The sequence below is a fragment of the Capsaspora owczarzaki genome, assembly GCF_000151315.2.
Source record: "Capsaspora owczarzaki ATCC 30864 unplaced genomic scaffold supercont2.6, whole genome shotgun sequence".
Taxonomy (NCBI): Eukaryota; class Filasterea; order Ministeriida; family Capsasporidae; genus Capsaspora; species Capsaspora owczarzaki.
In genome coordinates this window covers 15573-40946 of record NW_011887297.1, presented here as the reverse complement: position 1 = coordinate 40946, position 25374 = coordinate 15573, and the positions used below count along the sequence as shown (strand labels likewise).

Genomic DNA, 25374 nt, shown 5'->3' with positions numbered 1-25374 from the left:
CACTAAATCACTGAATTCCTTGATCGATGCTGATCTGTACTGTCTATTCTACGCACTTCATCCAGCCTTCCCCACCTGACGCACAGTATCTTTTTTGGTTTCGTTTCCTGGTTTCGGATTCACTTTACATTTTTTTTTTTTTGTTTTTTGCGTGAATGCAAAGCGACGACGGCGTCAAGCTGCCGATTGGCGGCGTGCGCGTCACCTTCCCATTCCAGCCTTACCCTGCCCAGATTGCCATGATGAGCAGCGTATGTCGACTTCATGGCTTGGTTTTTCCAAACCTACGAGTTTATAGTTTATGCAGATTGAGTTGGTTGGTTTTTTTTTTTGGCGGGAAAAACCGAACTGAAACACTTTGTTGAGCTTTCCCCAATCATGCCTCGCGTGTTGGCAGCTGCGTCCCGCTCACGCATCTTGGTTGTCGCTGCTTGTCGATGCCTGCTCCCACTCCACTTTGCCCCCCGACAGGTCATCCGCGCGGTGGAGAAGCGGCAAAACGCGCTGATCGAGTCCGCGACGGGAACAGGCAAGTCGCTTGCAATGCTTTGCGCGTCGCTCTCGTGGCAGGCGGAATACGCGACCAGGATTGCCATCAAGGCTCGCGAGGCGTCTCTGGCTGCCAAGAATGCCCCCGGCCCGCCTGCCGTGCTGCTTGGCAGGTCGTCGTCGCCGTCGTCGACCGCGGTGGGCGAGAATCCCAATCCGCTGATCGTACCGCCGCCACGACATTCTGTGCTGGATGGTGAGGGGGCACCAGCACCACCACCTAGTTGCGGAAACGATCCCACCAGCACCTCGAACAATCGGTTGAAGGAAGCAACAGGGATGGCAGAGTCTGGTGGTGGCGCGAATGCGCGGCGCCGGCTCCAAGAAATCCAAGTGGACGACATTGACGACGACGACAACGACTTTATAGAATCGCCAGCCACACCAGCAACAGAGGGTGCAAGGTTGCGTCAGAGCAGCGGCCGATGGACCAAGCGTGCTCGGATGGACCACGTTCCCGAGGCCGTCAGCAATCGACGTATTTTTGCGCCAGTGGCTGTTTCACTTTCGGATCCGGATCCGCCGGCACTGTCCTTCTCGGCCATGTTCAATGACACTGACATGGTGCATGACGAGTCGGTGCCTCCTGACTCGGGTGCTGGCTACATGACGGGTATGCCACCCCCGAGCACCCCAGACACCAACCGCGTTCCGACCATTTTTTACGGCACTCGAACCCACAAGCAAATATCGCAGATGGTTCGCGAGCTCCGACGCTCAGGACAAACCAACGTCACCATGTGTGTGCTCGCAAGCCGTGACAAGACGTGCATTCATTCCAAGGTGGCGGCTTCCAGCCAAAAGAACGAACTGTGGTAGGTTGCGAGCTCTTCTTGTGGATTTCAATCCAAGAGGTTCCAAATCAAGAGGGAAGAGGGGGGGGGAGGAGGCGCTGCTGTGACAGAGGGTACAGGCGTCTCCACCATGGAAATTTGTACTCACTCTGCTTTTGATGGTGCCTGGCCTGTTTGGCGTCCCAACTCCCACCCAACTCCCACCCAACTCCCGCCTCTACCTTGAACAAAGCAAATCCGCCATTGAGACGCATGACTGTCGCTATTACCATAACGTAAAAACACTGACGCGTCATTCAGACTTCCGCGCCAATCAGCGCTTGGCCGTCTGGGACATTGAGGATTTGGTCGAGCTGGGCAAGAAAACGCGCTCGTGTCCCTATTTTGCCGCACGCGAGATGGTTGGCGAGGCCAACATTGTGTTTTGCCCGTACAATTATCTCGTCGATCCAGGTACGAACGTTACGGCCATTTGTTCAACAGGGCTGCACAAAGACGGCTGGTTCTTTTTTTTTTTTTTTCGCTTCTTGGAGTTGTTCGCTCGTGGTTGTAATCCGCCTGACTTGGACTTTGTCGCTCTCCTGCTTGAAAGTCATCCGCAAACAGATGGGCCTCAACATTAAAGACAGCATCATCATTTTGGATGAAGCGCACAACATCGAGGACGTGGCTCGAGAATCAATGAGCTTGACTGTTTCGCTTGAAGAGCTCGTTGACGCTGAGAACGAGACGGGCTCGCTTCGGCTGATGTGCTCGCCGGGCTGCAGGGAGTCCTTCGGGGACGTTGTGGCCATGGATACAGATGACGGAGGACCTGCCCAGCAGCGGCTCGCGACCCTTGAGCGCAGCTACTCGCAGCTGAACGATTTCCTATCTCGCTTGAACGCGTGGCTCCTGCTTCAGACCAATTCGCTGACTGAGGCTGTAGCTTTTGAAAAGGCCCAATCACGCTGGTCTGGCATGCAGGCGGTTGCAGTGCTGGAGCAGGCGGGCGTGACTGGAGCGTCCATCAAGCAGCTGTCGGCTGCGATAAACTCGACCAACGCTTCAGCGCGCGCGTCTGAGCAAACCACGAACGAGGCCGGACAGAAGGTGCAGATGCCCACGCCTTCGCCACAAACCGCAGCGCTCTTGGAGCGACTCCTGCTCATTATCGAAGCGCTGCTGGAAGACGGGAGTCGCGCTGCGAACGATTATGCCATGGTGATTTCGAAATCTGCAACAACAACAACAACAACGCACACAGATGCTCGGCCTGCGGCCTCTGTCCGAGGTAGCCGTCGCGACATGCAACGACGCCTTCTGCAACAAGAGCGCCAAGCGGCTGGGCTGAACATTGAGTACGAGGCTGCTGAAGCGGACCAGCCGCCAACCAGCCACATTCCGGGGAACAGAGACGGTCGACCGTCTCGAAGCAGCAAGGCCTGGTCGTTCTCCCTGAACTTTTGGTGCCTCAATCCTGGTGTAGGCTTTCGCAGTTTGTCCAAGGCTCGAAGCGTCATTTTGACCAGCGGCACACTCTCACCTATGACCTCGTTCGCTTCGGAGCTCCAAACCGAGTTTGCCGTTCGCATGGAAGGCAAGCATCAGGTAGATCCCAGCCAGCTATGGGTGGGCGCTGTCGGTGTTGGTCCAAGCGGAACGGAGCTCAGCGGCGTGTACAAGAGCGCCGAAACGTTCAGCTATCAGGACGAGGTCGGCCAGCTCGTGTTGCGCGTGTGTCGAACCGTGCCTCACGGTGTCCTGTGCTTTTTCCCGTCCTATTCCCTCTTGGAAAAAATGACCTTGCGGTGGCGCGACACTGGTGTTTGGCAGCAACTGGCTGCTCAGAAGACCATGTTTGTCGAGCCCAAGTCGGCCGACAAAGCTGCGTTTGAGGAAATGATGCAGCGTTACCAGAGCGTGATTGAGCGAGGCAAATCGCAGTCCCCAGCCGGAGCTCATGGAAACAAGTCTGGCAGCAGTGCCAGCTCGGGCGCTTCAGCATCAACCAAGCCGCCTCGCTCGGCCTTTACCTCTTTCTTTACATTGCAGCAAAAGGCCGTTGCCGGATCGCGCACAAGTAAACTCGGCACCCAGAAAAAGGGTGCTGCGAATGCGGACACCTCAAGTCCCACCACTGGAAATGGCGCCTTGCTTCTCGGCGTGTGTCGCGGCAAAATCAGCGAAGGCATCGACTTTGCCGATGACCAAGCGCGTGCCGTTATTATTGTGAGCATCCCCTTTCCGAATTACACCGACCCGCAGGTCGAACTGAAGCGGTTGCACAACGACCAGCGTGTCAAACAAGGACTTCTCGCGGGCAAGGATTGGTACGAAATCCAAGCGTTTCGCGCCGTCAACCAAGCCGTTGGGCGGTGCATTCGGCACAAGGCAGACTGGGGAGCCATCATTTTCGCCGACCAACGTTTCTCGGCCAACGATCGGCTGCATGGATCGCTGTCGTCGTGGGTTCGCCACAATCTCAAGACGTACAAGCAGTTTGATCCGATGATGCAGTCTCTCGCGAGCTTTATGGACTATCGCGCTCAGCTGGCCTTGGTCTCGGGGAAGGACGCTGCAGAGGCACCCTCGTCTGCCGTCGCACCGTCCGCGTTCGTAGCCAAGTCCGAAGTTGTTGGGTCGGTCGACTCTCAAGCTGCTGTTCCAACCATCCAACTGTCTGTGCCTATTGTAGCGCCACTTGTGCATCCGAACGACGCCTTGCCAAGAAGAACGACGCAAGCAATCGTCGTTGGCTCCCATCCAGCAGCGACTCCGGTCGGGATCAGTCCCATCCACACGCGGCATGTCCCACCACCCAAGTCAACCTTCGCCTCAACGAGTGCGGAGAGCAATGCCGCGAGACTTTCACCAACAGCAAGAAGCACATCGCCCGCTGCCGTACCGCCCGCCGCGACGACAAATCCCGAAGCATTGCCAGTGGAGGATGAGGACTTTGATCTCCAAGACGACTTTGATTTTGATTTAAACTTGTCTCAACTTGGCTCGGCGTCAGCGGAGACCTCTGGCGTTGCCGACACGCCTGTGTGCAGCCATTCGCCTGACGCATTGGTCGCTGCTCAAAGCTGTTGTAGTGGCCAGATTCTGAACGCCGAAGGCCCGTCCAGCGGAGCATTGCAAAGCGAGGCGGTCGACGAAGGTGCTGCAGGATCCCTGGACGTTAGTAGCGAGCGCGCGACACCGGGTCCCGAGCGTGCCATCTGCCTACGATGTCAAAAGTGCGGCGGCATAGTCGATCGCACGTTTCTGGAGCCCTTCCCATCTGCTCTTCTCGACGCAGGGCAGGCCGGGTCGGTCGAAGTGCCGCATTTGCGAAAACAGCTCGTCCGGATACTCTCGCAGTCGGCATGCTGCATCGAACTTCCGCCCCAGTGGAAGCAAGCGATGCCGGCGCTGCACCTACTCGCGCCAGAGTGTTTTCAGCCCGACATGGAGCAGTCGGTCTGGTGTTTGGCAATGCAAAGCATGAGCGATGCGTTGCAACCAGCGCAAGGCACGCCCGCTTCGCGCGTTCGTCTGAACAGCTCATTTGATGCCCGCACCGGCCAGTGCATGGCCTTGCTCGAATGCCGTCACTGCGTCGACGGGCTCGGTGTGAGCACGATTGTTGGTGTCTGGATCATGGACTTGTGCGGAAATGCCGCCAGCAGCTCGGATTCGACCTCCAACGTCAAGGCTTGGCCTGGTGTTGCTGTTCTCTCCAACATTCCCATCAGAATGCAAGTGTTGGATGCATAGTGGACACGGAGTTTGCACGTTGTCAAAAAAGCATGTCAAAGTACAATGTGTATCAATTTGCGACTCTGTCTCACCGCTTTCACCCTTGCGCAACATGCTTCACAATAAAACGAAAAAAAGGAGCAAAGCGAAAAACGCCAAACCAGTCAACAAAAACTTTGCAACAACACACAAACAAAACAATGACCCAACGTGTTTGAGAAAATGTAGTATTTAAGACAGTACAATGCAACACACGCAACATCCAGCGCGAAAACAAGAGACAAAGCTCATGCCGTGTACGCATACTGCCTTGCCAACCAGAGTCCGAGGTCAGAGAAGGAAAATAAGGGTTAACAAATTTATTTCTTCTTGCGGAAGTTGGACTTCTTGATGGGCCTGGCACCGCCGAGGAGGACACCATCGAACTTCTTCTGGAACCACTTCATGGTCTCAGCCTTGGAGATGCGGTGCGAAACGCCGACGCGAGCGGGGGTGCGGCGCTTCTTGTTGATGTTCTGGCCGGGGCGGCCCATGACAATGTAGAAGTCCATGCCATAAATGCCGATCGAGGGATCGTACTTGAGGCCGAGATCGATGTGCTCCTCAATACCGAAGCCGAAGTTGCCGGTGTCGGAGAAGTTGTAACGGCGAAGCTCAAACTCCTTGACCTTGAGGCCCTTCTCGAGAATGTCGAGGGCCTGGGGACCGCGGACGGTGGCGTAGACGGCAATCTTTTCGTTGCGGCGAATGCTGAACGAGCGGATGGTGTAGCGGGCCTTCGAGAAGACGGGGGTCTGACCGGTAAGCTGCTCGAGCACCTTGGCGGCGCGGGTGAGACGATCACCAGACTCGCCGACGCAGATGCTGACGACGAGCTTCTCGATGCGGAGCTCACGCATGGGGTTGACCTTCTCGGCAACCGCCTCAGTGGCCTTAGGCTGTCAGAAGGGAAGGGAAGGGAAAGGGGCAAGAAGGGAGCAACGACAAAAAGCACCAAAACAAAAAACCAAAAAACCAAAAGTGAGATTCAAAGCGAGACAGCGAGCGAGCGGGTTTGGGTAAAGCCAGGAATGAAAGAGGCTGACGGAGTGACAGCGGTGCCGAACACGAGACGGGCGCGGAGGAGAGTCCGGAAGGCCGACAGGGTATCAAAACGAAGGAAAGGGGGACAAGGGTTTGGTTGAATCGTTCCAACTCCAACCGCCCGTCTCTCGATCGGCCAGCCAGCCCATCCCGCAACCCAGCCCCGCCGCTCCCAAGCGAATCCGACAGATCAGATAAGATACCAACGGATTGAGCCACGCAAGCGGATGGAGGCGACGCGGATTGCGAGATGGCGAGGGCTCGAAGGGAGGCGCAGAGGCCAAGTCGCGGCAGCCAAGTTTCCCCCCTTCACTTTTGCCTGTCGCTTCCGCCCGTTGCTGCAGCCCTCGCCCCTTCACGAGCCGCACAAACACCATGCCGGATAGTCGAAAGCGTGACATGGCACCCAGAGAGGACCAGGCGGCCGAAAGCCGTGGGGGGAAGCGGTCGAATGTATTTTTTTTTTTTTTTTTTTTTTGCGTCTCTTACAGCGACAGCAGCCATTGGAATAAAACAAGAGAGGACGAGCTTTGGATTATTTTGGCGATGCTTTCATTCGTTCGAAATTCAACAAAAAAGGATGGAGACCAGGTTCACCAAAATGGCACTCATAGATTACGTACACTCATGACTGGAGGGGTGGGGGAAAGGGGTGGGGAGGAGTTGGTTTTTTTTTGGGAACAACAATGAAAGCTTCTTTTTGAAAGGATGTTTAGGCTCACATGGAGAAAATATTGATAATCTTGCCCTGGCGGAGAGCATCAGCTGCAGAACACAAGCGAGGTTTGTGTTTCAGGCAAAAGCAGCACAAAGTTGGTGGTGAGAAAACAGGGGGAGCGCGCGAACGAACGAACAGGACAACTCACCTTCTTGCTCGCCGAGCGTTCTCGCAGTCTCCATGAGAGCTTGAAGGTGAGATGCCAGTTTCTCTGGCGTGTAACTCGCGCATTCTATCAAAGACCCGAGGAAGGGGGCGGGGGAGAGATGGTGATGAGCAGGAGAAGCCGCACAATTTCAGAGTTGGACCCCATTTCGTACCTGCAATCCACCCTTGGTCGGGCGAATCGATGATTTGGTAGATTTGCGGAGCAATTCGCGGCGGAGTGTTGAGCTTGAGCGCCAGTTGGGCGACTTCGTCCTCTATTCCCACAAAAGAAAGAAAGCAAGAAAGAAAGAAAGAAAAAACAAAAAAGAAGAATCGCAGACATGTAAGTGCAAATGGTGCAGCGTTCAAAAGGGAAAAATACAATAAAATACAGAAGGATGAACAAAAAGGACGACAACATCACCAAAATCGGAATGTTGAGATGCAATGAAAGCGAAATCAAACAAAAGTGTTCGGCTGAAGAAGGGAATGAAAAAAATGACGAATGAGGAAAAAAAAAGACCGGCGAGATGCAGCCCCAAAAGCGAGCCCAAGCCCATGTGCAACGAGAGGAAGGACAAGCGCAAGGAGGGAAACGCACCGGTGTAGATATCGATGGCGGGGCGTGGGATGGAGGCGCTCGATGACGCGAAACCACGGCTGCTGGCGCCATTCCCGAGCAGGGCGCCAAGCTTGGCTGGAGAGGCCGTCCAACTTGGACGAGCAGGAGTGTGCGATAGCGTTGTGGATGCCGTCCCACGCGACGCTGGTGCCGACGAGGACGAGGAAGCGGAGGACGTGGAGGAACTGGACATTGTGGACATTGGGGTTGAATCGGTCGGAGAAGAGTCGGCGTTGACATGCGCTGTGGCGGACGCATTGTCAGCGTCGGGCGTCTCGGCGACGGCAGCTGCAGCAGCGGCATCATCGGTCGTGGCCATGGCCATGGCGTCGTCAGTGGCGGCGGCGTCAGAGTGGCCATTGGGCTCGTCGGTGTGCGCCGAGTCGATCGCGGTGACGGAGGCTGCTGCTGGGTGGCTGTCGGTGCGCCGGCGGCGGATGCTTGCAGCGCTGGTGGTGCTGTCGTTGGTGTTGTTGCTGGTAGATGTACTGGGGGTGAGGACGGGGGGCTCGCCGACAAGCTGGTCGGACTGCGCGCTTTCTTCGAGCGGGCGCTTTGCGGCAAGACGCGATCGTTTCGGCGAAGTCAGAAGACGCTGTGTCTGCTCATTCTCCACCGCATCCCGGTCCTCGTAGTGTGAGGCAAACCCCGTGCCAGGATGGCTGCCAGAGTGCGAGAGCTGAGCCACCTCCATTTTTGAACAAAAAGATGCTGTGGCGCTCGACAAATAGGAGCACCAAAAAAAAAAAAAAAAAAAGTATTTGAATGGAAAATCAAAGGAAAGGAGAAAAAAAAAAAAAAAAAAAAAAAGGTCAAAGCGGAGTCTGCCACTGATGAAAAGACGGACTAGATGCAACGTGAAACCAAAAAAAGCAAGACGTGAGGAGAAGAACAAGTAGCGCGAATGACGAGAAGCACCAAAGCCAGCCGGAATTTCAAACACGAGCGCAGGATTTCGCTCGATTTGCTGAGTTTCGGGTTGTGACGCAAGCGTCTCTGTGCGTCTGTTTTTTTTGTTTTGGTTTCTGTCCTTGCGAAGAGTATGGGGCTTTTTTCCTGACTGGTTGATGGTCTGGCGTTGTCTGTGATTGTATTTGGAATCCCAATCATGGTGCAGTCATTCTATCCGTTCTTTTTTTTTTTTTTTTTTTTTTTTTTTGTAAGTTGCAAAAGATCCACTTTGTTTTTTTTTGTTGTTCACTCTTCCGCGCGCACAATTCTTTCCGAGGCGACATGCAAGATCGATCTGTGCTCTGATCTGACACGCAGCACCGCCCTCTCTTCCACCCCTTCCCTGCGCTTTCTTCGCCGTGATGCTTGCAAGAGAGGTTTTTCTATTTTTTTTTTTTTTTTTTTTTTTTGGCTTGATTGTTGCAAGTTTTTGGACTCGTTCCGGTTTGCAGACTGCTTCCTCCCCATTGGCAACCCGGCTGCTTTCCCCTCTTTGACATCCATCCACTCTCCACCGCCGTTGCCTCGTCGGTCCCATCCACCAGCATCGCACCTGGATGCGAGATCTCGTACTTTCCCCGTTCAACCTATTTGTTTTATTTTATTTTGTGATTTATTGTTTTTTTTTTTTTTCTGTGAGTTGCGTTTGCGCCCGCGTCGCTGAGTTTGCGGCGATGCACCCCATCCCCGTTGGTGTGGTTGCCTTTGCTGTATTCACGCGCCTCGCTTGCGTCGTGGACATCGTCGCTGCTCTTTTCTCCGACGCTGATCGCCTTGTCATCATTTGGCCCGCTTTTTTTTTTTCTTTTTCTTTTCCATTGTTTTTTTTTTTTTCCATCCGATTGTTGATTTTTCCATTGTTTTTTTTTTTTTTTTTTTTTTCCCCCAATTCACTCGATTTGTCTCACTCACTTTCCGATTGCGCTGTGCTTGCGTTTCCCTTGCTTGCAGAAACCTTTCTTCTCTTTGAAGCACAATGTCGAGGCGTGGACTGTCGGCGCGTGGAGGCGCGTCGCGAGGTGCTCGCGGTGGCTTTTCCTCTACCGCGTCCATCATGACTGCGCTGACGGTGAATGCTCAGCCGTCTGCAGCCGCTTCTTCGCAGGCAGCGTCTTCGTCTTTGTCAGTGACTGCTCCCGGTCTCTCAGCGGCGCCAGGCAATCCGTCCTCTCTTCCCAGCTTTGCTGCGTTGCCCGCCATTCTGGACACCAGTGAGTCGTCGTCTGTTTTGATTTTGGGCTTTTTGTATCTTGCGTTTCTGTGTTCCATTTCGCTCATCTGCATCCGAATCGCATCTGCATCTCGCCCGCAACTCTCACTCACTCACACAGGCTCGTGCATGCACCTCATCAGCACGCCCACTGGAACTGGAAGCGACGTCAAACCGCCAGAACTGATGAACGCGTACTCGTCGCAGACGGCATTCGTGGTGGAGGGTGTTGATCCAACGCGCGTTGCGCAAGCGTGTCTGGGGAATCGCTTCACTGCCCTTCTTGTGGACGGGGCCATCTGCATCGCCGCGACCTTTGCGAGCGTGTACAACTCGAGCTCAACCGCAAAAGTCAACCGCACCATTGATGCCAAACACACCCACTGGTGGCGCCCGACAAGTGACGGTGTTGCGAGCGTTGCCGGTGGCGCGTTCGTCGCCATTTCAGCAATGCACTCTGACTTGGTGGCGCTGGGCCGCGATGGACTGCTGTACCACTGGACGTGGCCCGCGGCCGGCGACGTGGCGCAGACGGGCGAGCCCTCGTACGTTCGTGGCGTGCATCCCCGCATGGATTGGCTTGGCCTTGCCGTGGCGGATGGCGAGAAGCTGACCATGCTCGCGTCCAGCTTTTTCCGAGCGACAGTCGTCTCCTCCACCGGGAGAGTTGCTACGTGGGCGGACACACGCTTGCACATGTATGCCGATGACCTTGGTGGTGGCACCGAGTCCATCTTTGCGCGACTCGAGCACACGCTCGGGTCGTTCGGCGACCAGACCAGCAAGCTTGCGCAGGCCAGCGCCGAGGAGACTCCCGCGCGCGTTCCCGTCAATTTTGCGGACGACCCCATTGCGCAAGTCGCAGTCACGGAGCTTGCAACCTGCGTGCTCACCCAAGGCGGCTGCACCTACTGGTGGGGATTGCTCGGGAATCCCAGCGAATCGCTGGACGTGTTGCGCACGCGCGTCAAGTCGACCACCGCTGCGTCGACTTCCAGCAAAGACTCGGAGACGACAGTGAAAGTTGGCGATGCAATTCTGGTCAAGAAGGACGCGTCGCGTCAAAACGATTCCGCCACTGCTGCGCCCACGCGTGTGCTTGCCTTCAGGTGCTCCCGAGGTGTTCCGCGGCTTGGCCTGTTGCAGTCGGCCACGCGGTCTGCCAGCGGAAACTACGTGTTCAAGCCGCTGACTTCCCAGTCGCTCAAGCAAGTCGTTGCTGCATCTTCGACGGTAGATGCGGTTCCTTCTGCCGACACGAGCGCAGCAAGTGCACCGTCCGCCAACACGACCTCAGAAGAAGCCTCGGCTGCTCCGACCGCTCGACGAGGCCTCGTCACTGCGACGAGCGTGGTTGACGATGACAGCCCCATGCAACCTCCATCGCCCCCTACGGAACTTGAGGTTCCGACCTCAACTGATAACAGCAGCAGCAGCAACAACAACAACAACAGCAACAATGCCAACACCAACGCTCCGCAGAGCGCCTTTGGCGGAACATTCACCGGCTTTGGAAACTCGAGCAACACTGGCTTTGGTAGCTCGAGCACGGGCTTTGGGAGCTCGAGCACGGGCTTTGGTAGCTCGAACACCGGCTTTGGGAGCTCGGGCGGTAGTCTTTTTGGCAACTCGGGCAACACTGGCTTTGGCAGCTCGGGCAACACTGGCTTTGGTAGCGGCGGCGGCGGCCTCTTTGGCAACACCAATACCAACACTGGCGGCGGCCTCTTTGGCAACACCAATACCAACACTGGAGGCGGCTTGTTTGGCAACGCCAATACCAACACTGGAGGCGGCTTGTTTGGCAACGCAAATACCAACACTGGTAGCAGCCTCTTTGGCAACACCAATACCAGTTCTGGCGGTGGTTTTAGCAGTGCAGGCACGACAGGCTTTATTGTGAACAACAACAACAACAACAACAGCGGCCCTCGCTTTGGCTCTACCACCTTTGGTAGCGGCAGCGGTGGTGGTCTGTTTGGCGCTCCTGCCGGCACTTCTACATTTGGTTCTACTCCTGCTCCTTCGTTTGGCGGTGGCTTTGGCACCACCAGTACCGGCTTTGGCACCACCAGTACCGGCTTTGGCACCACCAGTACCGGCTTTGGCGGCAACACGAGCACTGGCTTTGGTAGCAGCAGCAGCGGCGGTCTGTTTGGCGCTCCTGCCACGACGACATTTGGCAGTGGCTTTGGCACCACTAGCACTGGCTTTGGCACCACTAGCACTGGCTTTGGCACCAGCTCTGGCTCTGGCTTTGGTACCAGCTCTGGCTCTGGGTTTGGCACGAGCTCTGGGTTTGGCACGAGCTCTGGGTTTGGCACCACCAGCTCTGGCTTTGGCACTACTAGCTCTGGCTTTGGAAGCGCCGCCCCAGCCGCTGGCAATGCCGGAAGCGCCTCGACTACCGAACCTTCTTCCGCCTCACCCGCACCTGCCCCTGCACCTGCGGCAGGCGGCAGCAGCAGCAGCGGCACCACCTCTTCGAGCAGCGACTCGACGAACAACGAGGACTGGGACGAGAAGAGCTTTGTGTTTGTCACGCGAGGTGTGCACGCACCTCCCAAGCCTTTGGGTGAGGTGATTGCCATCGACGCGGCGTTTGCGGTCGTCCGGCCGTTCCCCGCCGAGGATTCGCCCTCGCCCGCGTCTGACGCCGCCAGTGCCAGCAATCTCCGAGTGTTCAAGACCAGCGAGATTGTTTCGGTGCAGTCGTCTACGCTTCACAGCGATGCTGAGCTGGTGATTGACAGGATTTTCGAACTCATTCAACCCTACCCGGTGGCGGTGCCCGAGCCCGTGTACAATCCCGATTCTGCTTCGGCCCATCACCGTGTGACGTCTGTTGCGGTCGACTGGTCTGGCATTTATCTTCTTCGCACGGCTGAGGACGGTCGCAGCTCGTGTGTCTTGTACAAGTCGGCCGACGCCCGCAACCCTTCCAAGGTCAGCGAGACGCAGGCCGAGAAGTACTCTTGCCGTGTCTGCAGCAAGCGGTTTTCCTCTCGCAACCAGCTCTTCCAGCACATTGAGGTCTCCAACCACAAGGCTGATGCGAAGCGTGATGCGGGGCTGCCGTCCAAGCGCGCTCCCAAGGAGCCCGCTGACCGTATCGTGATTGGCCCGAGTCATACCATCTTTGCGCGTGGGCTTGACGGATTCCTGCACGGGTTTGGTGCCGACGGCTCGCGGGCGTGGAACAGCGCGGATTCTGCTTCGTGTCCACCCACGCGGTTTTGCACTGGTGTTGGCTACCTTGGTGGTGGCTACGTCTTGTTGATGCTTCAGCAGCAACGCCTGCTGCCTGCGATTCGCGCCGATGACACTGAGCAAGTCTCGACCTTGCTCAAGGCCATCCAGAGCGGTGCAGAGCTTGAGGCGATGCTGTCTGAGCGCGCGCCGTCTAATCGCAATGTGCTTCATTTGTGCGTCAGCGTCCAAATGGCACACACCATCCTCAGTGCGCCGCACCTGTCGGACGAGTTTGCTCGGACTCTACTGTTCGAGCGCGACAGCAATGGCACCACCCCTCTCGAAGCAGCGCTGTGGGATGACCGTCTGGCACTGGCTCCCTTGTTGCTGCGTTACATGACTCGCTCGTTGAACTCGGTCACGACGTCAGACCAGCAGGTCGCCCTGGCTGGTACCTTGAGCGACTCCCTCGTTGCCCTTCTCGAGGTGGAGCGGTCGAAGGCTATTCTTGACAAGGTCGTGACTGGCGCCAATGCTGCTGCTGCTGCTCCTTCGACCACAACAACAACAACAACAACAACAACAGGAGCTGCCGCTTCGTCGTCCGAAGCATCCGCATCTCCAGACGAGTTCACTTGGGCGGCAGGCCAGCCACTCGCTGCTGACAAGTTCGTCACGTTGCACGGCGCCAAGCATGACAATTCGAGGCTCGAGTTTGGGTTTCCAGCTGGCGCGGCGACTTCTTCGGCTCCTGCTGAAGCTGTCGGAGCCATTTGGCTCAAGCGCCCGATGCAAGTCAAAGGCGGGTTTGAAGCAGACTTTACCGTGACGCTCCCGCGCAACGCTTCCAATGCCGACCCCGTCGTGCGAGGGTTTGCCTTCGTCCTTCAAACAGTTGGTCTCACTGCAGTGGGCGAAGGCTTCGACGGCATCGGGTATGATGGAATGCCCCAGAGCCTCGCAATCGACTTCCGGCCCGGTACGAGCCAGTCCTGGCTGGTGGCCATTCATTCCTGCTGGGGCAACCCGGCTGCCGACGAGCCCACCAACTCGGCCAGCCTTGCTTTTGCGCTCGCAGCGACGGCTACCGAGTTCACCACTGTGCCCAATATGGGCGACGGTTTGGCGCATGATGTGCACCTCACGCTTGAGGGAAGCACGCTGCGTGTGTACATTGATCGAAACACAAACCGCAACGCGGTGCTTTCTTGCGAGCTCAACGATCTTGTGTTGTCCTTCCTGGACCAACTCAATGGCGCCGCCCACGTTGGCTTTACCGTTGGCCACAATCGCAATCCCGGTGCAGTGGCCGGGTTTATCAGCGCTCTCAGCTTCAAGTCAACGTCCTCAAAGCCCTCCGCAGACTCAGCTTCCACTGGCCTGCCTAGCACGACGCCAGACACCAAAAAGTCATCACCGTCGGCTCCAATCCTTTGGGCTACCCCTGGCGCTGATCTTTTCGATGTCGACCTGGACGCAATGCTCGATCCCACACTTCTCATGTCGGGCGAGCCAACCCAAGCGACTCGACCTCTGTTTGCGGCGTCGGCGTTTTCGCTGTTTCCCACCCAAAAGACCGAGGCTCCTGTTCCTGTTGCGCGATTTGCATTCGGTTTCACCACCGACGCTTCCAAATCGGCTGCGTCTTCCGCCCAAGCTCCGTCAGAGGCGTCTTCGACGGACCAGACTGGCGCCCAGGCGGCGCTGAAAAGCAGCGGCAACAGCGGCACCAGCTCCGCCACGACAACAACCAGTACCACCACGCTGCGCAACGTGCCCGCCTTCACCGCGTTCGCCCTCGCGCAGTCGCCTCCGCTCTCCAGCATCACCGCAGAGACGTTGGTGCCGGTCGCCGTGTTGGCTGCCGTGCGAGATGCGGCCCAGCCTTCGGGCAAGACGGCGTCCAGCCTCCCTCTGGGCCAGGTGGCCTCCGTCGTGCGCTTTGTGTTGGCGTTGCAACCAGAGCACACAGACTCGATTGAGTCCGCCACAGTGCCTCTGGGACTGATTCTCAAGAAAGAAGTAGCCCGCCGCGTGGTTACAATCATGTCGATCAAGCACAGTTTGACGTCGCTGGTTGACTTTATGCTCGACCATCAGCCGGCCTTGCTGTATCGATCTGTTTCCAGTGTCCACTTTGGCACCAAGGCAATCTCGACCTCGACCGTGACGCCATTCTTGCATGCGATCAAGTGCCAAAACACACCCCTCGCTCTTCGTGTGTTGCACAAGTTTGAGGAGCAGGGCGACACGCACTTGCGCCACCTGCTGACCACCCCGGACGATGAAGGCAATGGAGCTTTGCACCATCTCCTGGACAGCATCCATCCTGGCGCTTCCCCGCTTTTGGATGTCATTGTTCGCCTTGGTCTGACAACCGTGCCCGAGTGTCTGACACGTGTGAACGGCAAGTCGCTGACGCCTTTCACGAACGCGCTTGACGCACCGATGGATGCCTCTGCAGCCCAGTTGCTTGCCGCCGTGCGAAAGCAGGTGCAAGAGCTCCTGGCTGCTGGCTCGGCGAGCAGTCGCGTGTCCCTGTTGTCTCGAGTCGAGTCCTTTGTGTCCGACTCGACCAAGACCGACGACGGGATGCTTTTGCACCGCATCATGGCCAACACGGGTCAGTTTGGGAGCAGCGTCAGCAGCTACCTCAGTGCCAACCCAATCGAGCCCGCAACACACACGGTGCAGCGTCTCTTGCAGCTGAATTGGTGCACCTTCCCGGCCACTGGATCGCAGTTCAAGAACCAGTACTACTACGTTTGCCACGACTGCAAGCCTCGTGCGCAGAACGGCAGCAGCATTCTGGCTGCATGCGAAGTTTGCATTCTCACCTGCCACAAGGGCCATCGCGTTTCCGAGGAGCTTGTTGGCGACTTTTTCTGCGACTGTGGCGCAAATGCGCTGCCCTCGCCTTGCTGCAGCCTGCTCCCCAGCCACGCGAGCCGTTCTGGTGCAACTGCTGCTTCGCGACTTGCGCTCACGGACGATCTCATCAAGTTTTGCCTCGAGTTTGTGCCGACGACGCTCAGTCAGCTTGATGACAACAAGATGACTCCCTTCCTTCGCGCCATCTACAGCGGCGGCCTCGACCCTGCGCTGAAGCTCCTCGAGCTGATTGAAGCGCGGCCCGACGCCAAGGCGTTGGCGCAGCAGTGCATCATTCCATCCGACTGGCGTGGCAACTCGCCTTTGCATTTGCTTGCCGCCTTTGCATCGCACACGAGCTATCCCTCTGGCGCGGTCTTCAAGGCTGTGGTTGGCAAGCTGGTCGCGTTGCACCCTCCGTTGCTCACCCAGCTCAACTTGACGTGCGAAACGCCTCTGCACGTCTTTTTGCAGTCGTCGCTGGTCAAATCGACCTGCTCGTTGGGTTCCACAAGCGGACCTGCCCCGGCCAACAACGGTGGCTTTGGGGGGTTCGGGAACAATAACAATCAGGACGCGGCTGCAATGCAAGCCACCATCACCGAGACTTTGGAGCGTCTCAATCGCACGCCGGAACAGGGCTTTGCCGAGTTTGCCGACAATCAGTCCTCTGGCACAAAGTATGCTGATTTGCTGGACGCCTGGGCTCCGCTGTTCAGCTGGGTTCAGCTGGGCCTCTCTGCAATCTTCGCTCTTGGCCGAGCTCTGTGATGACGTCGAGCCCCGTTTGGCCGATGTTGTGGCGCATGGATTGGCTCTGCGCGAAAAGGCCCGCGCCAAGGCCAGCGCCAGCGAGGCCTCTGCTCCGGCCGCAGCGAGCACATCGGCAGCAGCCAGCGCGTCAGCCGCAGCCAGCACCTCAACCGCAGCCAGCACCTCAACCGCAGCCAGCACCTCAACCGCAGCCAGCACGTCCGGCACTGCTACAACCACCTCCGAACCTTCAACATCGCGATCTAGCTCTGCAGACGAGGCGTCCCGCCGGTCGCGGCCTGCCCTGCAGCGTGTTGCCGCAGCAAGCGAGGATGCACCGGCAACCGCTGAAGGCAGCACCCTGGTCAGTGCCGAGCAGGCGGCCCAGCAAGACGCGCCCGCAGCCGTGTCCAAGTTGGATGATTTGGTGTTCTTGATGATGCAGCAAGGGCCTGGGCTGGTCGATCGCATCATTGATTGCATTTTTGCCGGATCGGACAAGCTGGATGCGCCAGAGACCTCGCAACCGTCTTCTGCGGCCGTGCTTGTTGACGACGCTGCCTCGCCGTTCTTTGAGGCCTCGCGAAACGCGTCGCCGTCTCTTGCCATGTCGCTCCCCAACATCCAAGGACGGTTTGTGCGCTCGGTCGTTCGCGTTTTCATCACCCACTATCTGTCTGTGCCGGAGGCGGAGCGGCCAAAGTTTGAAATTCAAACGTCCGGATTCTCGTTTGGCAACAATTTCATCACCAACGGGGCGGTCGCCCTCGAGTTGTCGATTGTGGCTGCCAACTGCCGACGTGTCTTTGATGCCTTCCCGCTGGTTGCCGTGCGGGAGCTCTCCGAGAGCGGACGCGCGCTTTTTGCCATCCTGCAGCAAGGGTCTCTGTCGCCGGCCGAGCATCGACTGCTTCTCCCCGGTCGCGACCCTCTCCGAGCGCGCAAGTGGGCCGTGTTCAACCGCCCGACGCTCAAGCCGGGCCAAGCGATTCCGATCGAGACGGTGGACCGGCAGTCTCTCGAGTGGGCCCAGACACCCATCACGGAAGAAAACAAGACGAAAGGAGCCCAGATTCTCACCAGCATCTTCTCTCGCATCCTCAAAGAAGTGGCCGAGCTGGCGCACGGGTACGAGGCCAAGCTCTCGCACAAGAATGATGCCGTGTCTGAAAACGCTGCGGCCTTGTCCAGTGTCGGCTCGGCCAACGTGGTTGCCGATGAAGCCGCGTCCAGCCCGGCCATCAGCATTGCGCTGTCCTCGGAAGGAGTGCCAAACAACGCATCCCCGGGCGCAAAGCACTCGTACACGGTTCGCCGGCGTGTCCGCCACACGCCGTTTGTGCGGGAGGAGATTCACCGCATTGTCGTCCGGATGGCGAGTGCCCCGTGGGCTTGGATTGCGTCGTCGATGGATTTGCTCGAAGCTCAGCTGCGCGAGGGCTTGGTGATGCCCTTCCCGATGGGCAAGGGCACCGTGACGGGCACCATTTTGTCCATTTTGCGAGCACACAACCACGAGCATGGCCGTCTCACACCCGCGGTGAACGTGCACGGGTCCAAGTCTCTGGCCTACATTGTGGACGCGTTCTTCTTCTTGCTCAAGCACCTGCCTCGCATGTCCCAGTCGCTCGGTATCTCGCTGTCGCTGAACGAGCCGCTGGCACCCTCTGCGGCCTTGTCGCCCAGCACTAGCACGCCCTCCACGCCGAGCGTGTCGGATGCGGCTGCACAGTCGCCGCCGTCGCTGCCTTCGACGCCGTCCGGGACGCAGAAGCGTGTCACAAAGATGGACTCGTTCTTCCACCGCTCCGCGTCCATCCAGGGATATGTCCAGGGAGATGCAGACCCGAGCTCGCCGCTCGTGTCGACACCGCTGAAAACAACCATCCCAATCGCAGTCAACCCTTCGCTGTTGGATGTCCAGAAGGCGGGCATCATGGCGCTGGGCATGAGCGACGAGCAACTGGGTCGGTCCAACCTGCGCATGACTTTGATCTCTCGGCTCGAGTCCCGTGACCAAGTCGGCCGGTCGTACCATTCTGCGGGTCGCGGTGGCGGCGGTGCACACGGACACGGCGCCGCTCACTCGCACATGTCGCACTCGCCAGCGCACCAACTGGGTGCCCAGCAAGGCGCTCATCCCGTTTCCATTAGCGGCGTCGGAGTGTCGCCGCTCGATTCGACCCATCCGATTACGCATCAGTCCAGCATCGGCGCGAGCTCGACTGCTTTGGTGGCCTTGGCTCTGGAAGATGCGTCGTACGAGGACCTCATGTCGCGTTGGTGCCTTGCACTCCGCTTGTTTGCCCGCTGCTTCTTTGCCGAGCTGTCCCGAGAGCGCGACTCGCAGGTCGTCCAACTTGCCGAGTTTACCGTCAAGATTGAGCACTTCCAGCGCCTCATGTCAGAGTCGTTGAGCGAGGCTGGCGGCTCGTCCATGTCGTTCGAGCAGGTTGACCGCGAGAACATCTTGCCTGGCGTGTTTGAGCAACTCGGAAGGTCGGAGGGCCGCGTCTCCAGCGTCTCCGCTCGGTTTGCACGCGAGGACGGTGGCGGTGCTGGCGTGACGCGCGGTTTCTTCACGGCGGTCGCCGAAGCTCTGATGGCGCCGCCTCCGGCACCAAACTCGGAGGCTGGCAGGAAGGCTGCGGCGCAGTTGGCTGCTGCGATGAACAGCAACCAACCGCACAAGCACGCCGACTCGCTCTTCTACGAACCCGGCAACGCGGGCTTCTTTTCGCCGCGCCACTTCCCCGAGTTTGAGCTCCCCACGTTGCCCGTCAACTCGAGTGGCCAGCCAATCATCCCCCCTGAAAAAGCGGCCGATTATGCTCGCCGGGCTGCCATCCTCAAGCAGTATCGATGCGTTGGGCGCTTTATTGCATTGACGCTCGCCACGCAGCACACCATTCCCCTCACATTCAATCGGCATGTGATCAAGTACTTGCTCGACAAGCGTCTTTACTCGCACGATCTGGCCTTCTACAATGTGCAAAAGTTTGAGTCGCTGAGCTACTTTGTGCGGGCGCCGTACGCCGAGTGGGCCGACATTGAGCAGACATTTGAAATTTCGCGCAGCGAAGAGGAGGGCGGCGGCACCGTTGAGCTGATGCCTGGCGGCAAGGACGTGCTGGTGACTGCTGAAAACGCCCATCTGTTCTTCAAGCTGCATGCCGAGTTTTTGATGGTGACCAACGTCCAGCCTGCACTCGACGCCATGCGCGAGGGCTTTGTTGCCGCGCTGCCCCGTGGACTGCTCGGCTACCTGACCCCCGAGGAATTCTTGTTTGTTTTGAACGGCTCCGGATCCAACATCAAGATGGAGGACTTGCGTGCCTGCATTCACTTCCACCGACGCATGGGGCTCACCCCCGAGCGGACTGCCGAGTTTGAGGGCTGGCTGTGGCAGGTTCTCGAGGAGCTGTCTCCGCAAGACAAGAGCAAGTTCTTGTACTTTGTCACTGGCAGCTCGCGTCTGCCCGCCAACCGCCAGCACTTTAACCTCCAAATCACGCTGACTGGTTGCACAAGCGACTCGAGCTGTAGCATTGGCACCTGCACGCACCTGATCACGGCCGCCTCCTGCTTTATGCGTGTCGACTTCCCATTGTACGCGTCGCTCGACATTCTCCGCGAGAAGCTCAACTATGCGATCAACAATTGCATTTCGTACCTGTTGCATTGAGCTTCTTTTTTTCGTGTTTTGTGTTTTTTTCTCTTTGTGATGTTTGTGCTGTTCTTTCTTTTTGTGATGTTTGTGTTGTCCATCCTCTTTGTTGCTGCTGTTGTCAATGTTGTTGTTCTTTCTCTCTTTTTTTTTTTCTTGTCACATACGTTTGAATGTATTTCGTCCTTTGAACAACAATGAAGATTGCCAACCATGAACATTTGCCTTTCCGACCAGTCTCATTATTTTTCGGTTGAACGAAGAACGCAGCAGGCACAGCAGCAGCAGCAGCGCACTGAAATCTGCAAAGCATGAGCAGACTGGACGCGGCTGGATCCAGAACGGTCTCGCCCACACACCGCGGGTCCAAACAGGACGACAACGACCGCGGAGCACTGCTCGACGGCGGCGACGGCGATGGCGGCGGCGACGGCGGTGACACGCAGAAACTGCTGACCAAGGCGACCAGCAGCAGCAGCAGCAGCAAGCACGATCCCTGGTCGGACCAAGTGCCGCAGTCCCGCTGGGCGCGGCTGAAGGTCGGTCGCCTTGGCACATGATAGAGATTGAGATGGAGAGATAGACAGAGATAGAGATGGAGCTGGAGATGGAGATGGAGATGGAGCGCGAGCAATTTTTTTGATATTCGAGCGCAGTGAAACGGAACGAAAAAAAAAAAAAAAAGCCATTGGATTATTATTTTCCCAAAACTTCAATTTGCATTGCAGACAAGTCCGAATTTTCAGCGATTGATCATTGATGGCGAGAGCATCAATCAAAGAAGGAGGAGAACACGAACCAGTTGAACGAAGGGGGAAAGCAGGGAAAGCAGGGAAAGAAGGGAAGTGGGAGCGATCGACGTGACTGTGTGACTGTAACTAGTGAGTGTGTGTGTGTGTCACGTCTTGTGGGCGAAGCATGTGAGTGGAAAAAAAAAAAGCAATCAATCCCAAATCAAGCAAAATCAAAGCAATGCTGGGAATTGGCGATTGAAAAAGGAAATAGCAAAGAACAAGAATCAAAAAGAACCAAAAGAATAAAAAAGAACAAAAAAAAAAAAGGTCATCTGAGAGATCTGAGAGATGCTATGTTGAAGAACAAATCTCACTGATGTTGCCTGATTCTTCGTGTGCAGGAATCACTCAATCCCGGATTCCCGCCAAGCATCAAGTACATCATCTCGCAAGAGCTCGCCGAGCGGTTTTCGTACTATGGCATGCGCGGTATGCAACTAGAACGTTTTTGGTTGTCATCGTCGTTGGCAAACAAAACAAACTCACACATAACTCGCTTGGCTTTGCATTGGCAGCCATCCTGGTGCTGTACTTTAAGGATTTTCTCGAGTTTGGCCCGGACAGCGCCACCGCCATGTACCACGTCTTTGTTGTCATGGCGTACTTTACTCCGCTCCTTGGCGGCATCATCAGTGACAGCTGGTGGGGCAAGTACAAGACCATCATTGTGCTCTCGCTCATCTACAGCTTGGGCAACATTGTCGTCTCGGTGACGGCCATTCCAGGCGTTACAGGCACTCCGCCGCACGTAGGTCTTTTGTGTGTTGCTGTTTTTTGATGCGCATTGACGATTGCTCGAGTCTGCTGGAGTGAGGTGCTCACTTCTTGGTGTTGCCCGATTTTTTTCCCCTTTGCTCTGCATTACAGTGGTGGGGAGTGCTCATCGGATTGACTCTGATTGCCATTGGCACCGGTGGAATCAAGGTAAGCCACCTAGGATCGGGCGGGTGCTGTGGCTGCTGCTGTTGTCGTTGAATTGATTTTGTGATCTGTGTTTGACTCTCTCTCTCTCTCTTCCTTCATCACCAGCCGTGCGTATCGGCGTTCGGCGGCGACCAGTTTGTGGCTGGTCAAGAGCGACAACTCAGCATCTTCTTCTCAATGTTCTACGCGGCAATCAATACGGGCAGCTTCATGTCGATGATTATCACGCCCATGCTTCGCAGTGATGTTCATTGCTTTGGTACGTGGCTCGACTACAAACGGATGTATTGTGGTTGTTTGCGTGTTTTCGGATGATCTTTGACTCGTCGCATTTGCAACTAACTTGTCTTCGCTTTATTTGATTTGATTTCGGCTCCCCGACCCCCACCCCCTTGTTTTTTTTTGTTTGCACTTAGATCGAGACAACTGCTTCCCCCTCGCGTTTGGCGTTCCGGCAGCGCTGATCATTGTCGCCACGGGCATTTTCATTGCCGGGTCTCGCCTCTATCGCCGCGTCCCGCCGCCCGGCAACGTGATTGTGTCGGTTGTCTCCACAGTCAAGACCGCCCTCGTCACGCGTTTCCGCGGCAACGGTCCGCGGAAGGCCCACTGGCTTGATTACGCAGAAGGCCATCATTCTCGCCAGACGATCGAAAACACAAAATCTCTGATGCGCGTGCTTCTCATCTTCTTGCCTTTGCCTGTGTTCTGGACGCTGTACGACCAGCAAGGGTCTCGGTGGACCTTGCAGGCGGAGCAGATGAGCGGCGACCTGGGCCCGCTGGGCACACTCAAGCCTGATCAGATGCAAGCGGTGAACGCCGTACTGATTCTCATCATGATTCCTGTTTTCCAGAAGGTCGTCTACCCGCTGTGCGAACGTTTTGGACTGAAGCTGACTCCGCTGCGCAAGATGGGCGCCGGAATGATTCTGACCGCTGTTGCCTTTGTGATTGCCGCGTTTGTGCAATTCGCCATCAACGACACCCTCTTTGACCCGAGCTACTCTGGTGCGAATGGTGCGCGCCTGACTGTGATCAATGGGTTTAGCCAACCACTCAAGCTCAACATCACACAGCCAGCCCAGCCGCTCATCTCCCTCCAATCGCCGGCATTTTCAATCAAGCCGTACATGGACGTGTACAACGGCCCAGCTACTTTCAGTGCCTTTGCCCCGAGTGCAGTGGACCCGCTCACAGGCTCCAACACGTTGAGTGAAACCTCAGTCGTTTCCAGCCACACCATGTCGACGGTTGTGTTCTTCCCCAGCGCGGCTACCGCGGGCGCCTTTGACTTTGTCGTGACCGACGACGACCTCGAAAACCGTCTGCCAGAGCCGAGCCAAACGGCCGTTCGCCTCATCCACGCGGCCCCTGGAGCCTTCCCCGAAGGCATCTCTCTCGTGCTGGCGGACGGGCCGTCGGTGGCGCGGGAAACGGAGGTTGTGAATGTGGCTCCAGGCACCGCCAGCGCATTCACTGATGTTGCGTACGGCACGTTCATTCTGCGGATTGTTTCCAGCGTGACTGGCGATGTTGTGGCCGAGTCGGCTGGCGACATCTCGCTCGGCGATGGCGCAGTCATGGTTGTTGTGCTGACGGGCGACTCCACCGCCAGCGACCCGGCTTCTCCATTGAAGGTGACGACGTTTACGTACGTTGAGCCCAAAGACGTCTCGATGATGCTGCAGCTGCCTCAGTACATTGTCATGACCGCGGCCGAGGTCTTGTTCTCCATCACTGGTCTCGAGTTTGCGTATTCGCAGAGCCCGGCCTCGATGAAGGCTGTCGCGACTGCGGCGTGGCAGCTCACCGTTGCCTTTGGCAATCTGATTGTCGTTATTGTGGCCGAGTCCAGGCCTTTCGACAACCAGGCGTACGAGTTTTTCTTCTTTGCTGGCTTGCTGGCGGCGGTGACCATCGTGTTTGCCTGGCTCGCTTCCATGCACACCTATGTCACCGTGCTCGACAATGGCGACGATTCGGACAAGCTCGACGACAAGTCGCCCCTGGCCACATCCCGCTCCTCCACAGAGGATTACGGCTCAGTGCCAACTTCAAAACTATCCTTCAGCGATGCTTAAAAGCCACAAAGAGCCCCCCCTCCCACTCATTGCTTATTCGTTTTTTGTTTCTTTCGATCGATGTGACGTACTCTGTGTGTGTTGCGTTAGTCCACCTTGTGATTCCGTCTGTTGCAAGCGTGTTGGTTTTTTGAGTACGTTGAAATACATGCATGATTTTTGTTTTTGTAACTCTGGGAGCTAGACACGGATGTACTCGAGACGACAAGTTCCTTGCAAACACTTCAAACAACCAGGTTTTAGGGTTGTCGCTGCAAAACTTGAAACTCATATGCGATGCCATTCTCCGTTCGGGGCTCGCTCGCTACAATACGGAACGCCGGATCAATGGGTGGCATAAATACATCGCAATGGATGTCGGCGTTGATCTGTGTCAAGTAAATCCGCTGAAGCAGCGGCGACTGAAGAGCGGTCGCATAAACCTGCGCGCCGCCAATGACGAACACCTGGTTGACGGTGCCATTCGCGTGCAGCTGCTCGAGCGTCTGCAATGCGGACGAAAACGACGGCTCAACGAGAACATGCTCTGGGATTTCGTAGAGGCTGCGGTGGTCAACAAGGTTTTAGAATTTTGAGCGACTTCCCAGCGACAGCGCTCCAACAAAGAGAAATAATGGAGATGAACAGATGTGCATCGTGTCAAGCCTCTACCTTCGGGCGTCGGGATTGCTCGTCAGGACCACGTTGAGCCGATCTGGCAGCGGTCGAAATTTGGCGGGAATCGACGTCCAAGTGGATCGGCCCATAATGACCGCGTTCGGCGGTGTTGCTGTTGTTGTCGTCGTTGTCGTCACGGCTGACTCGAGGACGACACGACTATCACTGGTTTGACTTGCCATGGTCTGGTCTGGCGCGGGCGACGCGGTGGTAGCAGCAGCAGTAGCAGTTGGAGCGACCGAGTGTGCATTTGGCGCCAAAGTGAGGCGTTTGAAGTACTGCATGTCGCCGCTGTGTGAGCGAGGCAGTCGTACATCGAGGATGAGCAACATGTGCAAACACAAAGAGCAAGTTCATGTCCGACGCGCGGCATTGAATAGGGAGGGAGGGAGGGAGCAAGAGTTCGTGCCTGAGCTTCCATGGAAGACGATTGTTCAGCCCGATTCCAAGCGCGTCGCGCGTTGCAGCGACCACGATCGAGAATTGCATGATGGACAAAAAAATGAACGACTGGGCACTCGTAAAATGCGTGTGTTAATCAAGATAAACGAGCGAGTTTTGACGAGATTCGTTATGCATGAGGGGTGGATACAGAATAATTTGTATTCCATGAACGTTGAAGCAGTCGCAAGTTCA

General features: G+C 56.7%; 6 protein-coding genes across 6 annotated transcripts; 3 read left to right on the top strand and 3 right to left on the bottom strand.

Moving 5' to 3' along the window:
- Positions 1-155: 155 nt before the first annotated feature.
- On the top strand, positions 156-5147 carry CAOG_03975 (fanconi anemia J; the record flags this gene model as incomplete). The annotated part of the gene is made up of 4 exons (XM_004347750.2): positions 156-251; positions 472-1364; positions 1576-1796; positions 1936-5147. The coding sequence occupies 4 exons, from the start codon at positions 156-158 to the stop codon at positions 5082-5084; spliced, it is 4359 nt and encodes a 1452-aa protein (XP_004347800.1). The 3' UTR covers positions 5085-5147.
- A 130-nt stretch (positions 5148-5277) lies between these two features.
- CAOG_03974 (60S ribosomal protein L11) lies at positions 5278-6663 on the bottom strand. Its single transcript, XM_004347749.2, has 2 exons — positions 6639-6663; positions 5278-6004 (listed from the first exon to the last, which is right to left on the bottom strand). Exons 1-2 carry the CDS (start codon positions 6651-6653, stop codon positions 5426-5428), a joined length of 594 nt encoding a protein of 197 aa, XP_004347799.1. The 5' UTR covers positions 6654-6663; the 3' UTR covers positions 5278-5425.
- A 23-nt stretch (positions 6664-6686) lies between these two features.
- Positions 6687-8471, bottom strand: CAOG_03973 (hypothetical protein). Its single transcript, XM_004347748.2, has 4 exons — positions 7616-8471; positions 7188-7289; positions 7016-7099; positions 6687-6914 (listed from the first exon to the last, which is right to left on the bottom strand). The coding sequence occupies exons 1-4, from the start codon at positions 8328-8330 to the stop codon at positions 6868-6870; spliced, it is 948 nt and encodes a 315-aa protein (XP_004347798.1). The 5' UTR covers positions 8331-8471; the 3' UTR covers positions 6687-6867.
- A 1075-nt stretch (positions 8472-9546) lies between these two features.
- CAOG_08747 (hypothetical protein) lies at positions 9547-20500 on the top strand. The gene is made up of 3 exons (XM_011272075.1): positions 9547-9798; positions 9919-16540; positions 16590-20500. The coding sequence occupies exons 1-3, from the start codon at positions 9564-9566 to the stop codon at positions 20296-20298; spliced, it is 10566 nt and encodes a 3521-aa protein (XP_011270377.1). The 5' UTR covers positions 9547-9563; the 3' UTR covers positions 20299-20500.
- Positions 20402-24237, top strand: CAOG_08746 (hypothetical protein). The gene is made up of 6 exons (XM_011272074.1): positions 20402-20819; positions 21416-21503; positions 21590-21822; positions 21942-21998; positions 22104-22257; positions 22415-24237. Exons 1-6 carry the CDS (start codon positions 20592-20594, stop codon positions 24079-24081), a joined length of 2427 nt encoding a protein of 808 aa, XP_011270376.1. The 5' UTR covers positions 20402-20591; the 3' UTR covers positions 24082-24237.
- Positions 24234-25240, bottom strand: CAOG_03970 (dihydrofolate reductase). Its single transcript, XM_004347745.2, has 3 exons — positions 25148-25240; positions 24733-25029; positions 24234-24624 (listed from the first exon to the last, which is right to left on the bottom strand). Exons 1-3 carry the CDS (start codon positions 25225-25227, stop codon positions 24321-24323), a joined length of 681 nt encoding a protein of 226 aa, XP_004347795.2. The 5' UTR covers positions 25228-25240; the 3' UTR covers positions 24234-24320.
- Positions 25241-25374: the final 134 nt, after the last annotated feature.

Bases quoted from the DNA above. Each gene is read 5' to 3' on its own strand.
- CAOG_03973 (XM_004347748.2), bottom strand. From the start codon at position 8,330: ATGGAGGTGGCTCAGCTCTCGCACTCTGGCAGCCATCCTGGCACGGGG. The intron at 7,290-7,615 runs GTGCGTTTCCCT...TTGTGGGAATAG, and splicing joins CGCCATCGATATCTACACCG to AGGACGAAGTCGCCCAACTG. The intron at 7,100-7,187 runs GTACGAAATGGG...GGTCTTTGATAG, and splicing joins CGACCAAGGGTGGATTGCAG to AATGCGCGAGTTACACGCCA.
- CAOG_08747 (XM_011272075.1), top strand. From the start codon at position 9,564: ATGTCGAGGCGTGGACTGTCGGCGCGTGGAGGCGCGTCGCGAGGTGCT. The intron at 9,799-9,918 runs GTGAGTCGTCGT...TCACTCACACAG, and splicing joins GCCCGCCATTCTGGACACCA to GCTCGTGCATGCACCTCATC. The intron at 16,541-16,589 runs GTATGCTGATTT...AGCTGGGTTCAG, and splicing joins AATCAGTCCTCTGGCACAAA to CTGGGCCTCTCTGCAATCTT.
- CAOG_08746 (XM_011272074.1), top strand. From the start codon at position 20,592: ATGAGCAGACTGGACGCGGCTGGATCCAGAACGGTCTCGCCCACACAC. The intron at 20,820-21,415 runs GTCGGTCGCCTT...CTTCGTGTGCAG, and splicing joins CCCGCTGGGCGCGGCTGAAG to GAATCACTCAATCCCGGATT. The intron at 21,504-21,589 runs GTATGCAACTAG...TTGCATTGGCAG, and splicing joins TTCGTACTATGGCATGCGCG to CCATCCTGGTGCTGTACTTT.
- CAOG_03970 (XM_004347745.2), bottom strand. From the start codon at position 25,227: ATGCAATTCTCGATCGTGGTCGCTGCAACGCGCGACGCGCTTGGAATC. The intron at 25,030-25,147 runs GCACGAACTCTT...TCGCTCACACAG, and splicing joins CGTCTTCCATGGAAGCTCAG to CGGCGACATGCAGTACTTCA. The intron at 24,625-24,732 runs GTAGAGGCTTGA...TGACCACCGCAG, and splicing joins AGCAATCCCGACGCCCGAAG to CCTCTACGAAATCCCAGAGC.